This window comes from Rattus rattus, chromosome 1 (assembly GCF_011064425.1).
Source record: "Rattus rattus isolate New Zealand chromosome 1, Rrattus_CSIRO_v1, whole genome shotgun sequence".
NCBI lineage: Eukaryota > Metazoa > Chordata > Mammalia > Rodentia > Muridae > Rattus > Rattus rattus.
The window spans coordinates 152,998,358-153,001,852 of NC_046154.1; the positions used below are offsets into that span (position 1 = coordinate 152,998,358).

The 3,495-nt window shown below is 59.1% G+C and overlaps 1 protein-coding gene and 1 non-coding gene across 2 annotated transcripts; both read right to left on the reverse strand.

Annotated features, from left to right (window-relative positions):
* Nucleotides 1–762: 762 nt before the first annotated feature.
* LOC116890459 lies at nucleotides 763–915 on the reverse strand. The gene has a single exon (XR_004386651.1). It is a non-coding gene; the product is annotated as a 5.8S ribosomal RNA (ribosomal RNA).
* Nucleotides 916–1,995: 1,080 nt separating this feature from the next.
* LOC116889854 lies at nucleotides 1,996–2,513 on the reverse strand. Its single transcript, XM_032890682.1, has one exon. The coding sequence runs from the start codon at nucleotides 2,468–2,470 to the stop codon at nucleotides 2,078–2,080; it is 393 nt and encodes a 130-aa protein (XP_032746573.1). The 5' UTR covers nucleotides 2,471–2,513; the 3' UTR covers nucleotides 1,996–2,077.
* Between the last annotated feature and the right edge of the window lie 982 nt (nucleotides 2,514–3,495).

Genomic DNA, 3,495 nt, shown 5'->3' on the forward strand with positions numbered 1-3,495 from the left:
GCGCGCGGCGGGGATTCGGCGCTGGGCTCTTCCCTGTTCACTCGCCGTTACTGAGGGAATCCTGGTTAGTTTCTTTTCCTCCACTGACTAATATGCTCAAATTCAGCGGGTCACCACGTCTGATCTGAGGTCGCGGTCGAAAGGAGGGCGCGGGCGGACGGATGGAGAGGAGGGCAAGAGGGCGCTGGGGTCCCAGGCCGGGGCCTGCGACCTCTCTACCTCGGCCAGCTTCCTCCCGCCGGCTGGCACCCGAGCGGTCGGCCCCCGGCAGAGGGAGGGGGGGAGGAGAGGTACCTGAGACCGGCCCCGGCGGGTGCGGTATGCCTCCCCCATCCGACCCTCGCAAGGTCGCTCTCTCTGTGCGCACTGGTGGGTTCACGGCGGCGGTTGCACTGAGCCAGTGGGCGGGGCCCGCCTCCCACCAGACCAGAGGCGCGATGACCGACCCTGGCGACAGGGCCCCTCTCGCGCCCAAGCACCCGACCGGCCCACGCCAACACGTCCCCACTGTGGGGGAGAGCGGGCGAGGATGGGAGTGGGAGCGGCTGAGCGAGCAGGAAGGAGCCACGAGGGGGGTGGCTGGCGCGCGGCACTGGTGGATGGGGAGGACGCGGGCGCGGATGACCGCCGGATGCCGCCCACATCTGAACTTCGGGAGACGGAGGGCTGAGGGGAGAGGCCCTGCGAGCAGAGTCCCAGCCCTGCAACGCCCCCCCCCCTGCGGCGGCGAAACCGCTGGGGTGGCGGCGATTGATCCTCAAGCGACTCTCAGAAAGGTGTAGCCCCGGGAGGAACCCAGGGTCACAAGTGCGTTCGAAGTGTCCATGATCAATGTGTCCTGCAATTCACATTAATTCTCGCAGCTAGCTGCGTTCTTCATCGACGCACGAGCCGAGTGATCCACCGCTAAGAGTCGTATCGGTATCTGGGGTGTGAGCGGACTCGTATGGGTGCTAACAAAGGCACCAGCTTACCCGTCCGCCCCTGCTGCATGGGAAGAGAGGGGCCAAGGCAAGGCGGCTCCACCTCAGGCCAGCCAGCGGGAACCTAAAGGATACATGTGAAATGAAAAAAAAAGACAGGGTCGGGAACGGAAAGGCCGGACACATGGGACATGGGACACTGAGAACCCAGCACCCGGCGGCGGCCGCCCAATGGTCGGGCAAATCGGGCACTCGGGCTGGGACCCCACGGGCGCCCAGAGGGGGTTCGCGACACAGCCCCCCCGACCACTGCCTCTGGAGGCGCCAGCGGCCAGAGGGGGCCTGCTGAGTCTGAGGGAGCACCAGGTGGGGGGAGGAACCGGGAAGCCCTCCCACGAACAACCGACAGGCGGTAGGGCGACCCGCACCCCCCCCCCCAGGGTTTTAAACCTCCGCGCTGGAACAGGACAGGTAGGTACCCGGACAGGAGCGGGGAGGGCACACAAGGCCCAGAAGGCGGGGTGGGTGCGTGAGCCACCCGCGGCACAGGCACCCCCCGCACGCGACAGAGCCACCCCAGCACGGTCAGAGCGGGAGAGCTGTGGCGGAGGGGCGGCAGGTGCCATGAGGAGAGCAAGCGCGTCCCGGCCACCGCCCGGGAAGAGATCATGTACCGCTCCGGGTGCACACGAGATGAGATTACGGAGCCGGTCCAGAAAGAGGCAGAATGACCTCACTCCGCCGAGGGCCGTGGCTGGCTGGCGGGCAAGGGAGGAGCTGCTGGCGGCGGCGGAGGCAGCAATGGCGGAGGCGGAGGTGGGCGCACGGAGGCGAGGATGGAAGCAGAGGAGGGAGGGAGAGAGAGAGAACGGAGGAGGTCCCTCGACAGACCAGACCCGACCCCCCACCGCACCGCTCCGTAACGACTCCCGCCTTTCCCGAAACGCACACTTGGCCGACCGGCCGTGGCACGTGCCACAAAAGTGACTGGGACCCGGGGACACGCCTCCTGGTGAGAGGAGGGACTCACACAGGACCGAGAAAGGACCGGACACCCCCTCGGCCTTCTCCGTTAATGATCCTTCCGCAGGTTCACCTACGGAAACCTTGTTACGACTTTTACTTCCTCTAGATAGTCAAGTTCGACCGTCTTCTCAGCGCTCCGCCAGGGCCGTGGGCCGACCCCGGCGGGGCCGATCCGAGGGCCTCACTAAACCATCCAATCGGTAGTAGCGACGGGCGGTGTGTACAAAGGGCAGGGACTTAATCAACGCAAGCTTATGACCCGCACTTACTGGGAATTCCTCGTTCATGGGGAATAATTGCAATCCCCGATCTCCATCACGAATGAGGTTCAATGGGTTACCCAAGCCTGCCTGTGTAAGGTAGGCACACGCTGGGCCAGTCAGTGTAGCGCGCGTGCAGCCCCGGACATCTAAGGGCGTCACAGACCTGTTATTGCTCAATCTTGGGTGGCTGAATGCCACTTGTCCCTCTAAGAAGTTGGGGGACGCCAACCGCTCGGGGGTCGCGTAACTAGTTAGCATGCCAGTGTCTTGTTCGTTGCTGGAATTAACCAGACATATCGCTCCACCAACTACCACCCACGGAATCGAGAAAGAGCTATCAATCTGTCAATCCTGTCTGTGTCCGGGCCAGGTGAGGTTTCCCATGTTGAGGCAAATTAAGATGCAGGCTCCACTCCTGGTGGTGCCCTTCCTTCAATTCCATTAACTTTCAGCTTTGCAACCATACTCCCCTGGAACCCAAAGACTTTGGTTTCCCAGAAGCTGCTTGAATATCATGGGAATAACACCGCCACATCGCCAGTCTGCTTCTGTTTAGTTATGTACCCCCATTTGTTTTTCTTTTTCTTTCTCTATTTCTCTTTCTTTTTCTTTCATTGGGGGAGGAGATTTTTTTTTTAATTCACATTTTAAATATTATCCCCTTTCCTGATTTGCCCTCTAGAAACCAGCTATTATTTCCCCTCATGCCTCCTGTTCTATGAGGGCAGTTCCTCACTCACCCACTCACTCCTTCCAACCTGCCCATTCTGACAGTTCCCTACACTGGGGCATCAAGCCTTGACAGGACCAAGGGCATTTGCTCCCATTGGTGCCTGAAAAGGATATCCTCTGCTTCATAAGCAGATGGAGCCATAGGCTCATCCTTGTGTATTCTTGGGATGGTTGTTTAGTCCATGGAAGATCGAGGGCAGGAGTTTGGTTGGTTGATATTGTTCTTCTTATGGGGTGGCAAACCCCTTCAACTACTTCAGTTCTCTCTCTAACTTCTCTCTTTGGAATCTTGTTCTCAGTTCAATGCTTGATTGCAAGCATTCTCTCTCCCTTCTTCTCTCCCTCTCTTCTTCCCTCCCTCCCCACATGGCTCTATGTTTCAATGTTTGTGTGTCTCTGTGTATTTGTGTGTCTGTCTGTCTGTCTGTGTGCCTGTCTGTATGTCATTCTAAGTGAATGTCACTTTTCTTTTCTTACATAAAGTGATGAGATAAGAGTCTTACCCAAGCTATGCAAATACATCCTTTAGGCTGAGGCCAGAGTATTTTTTC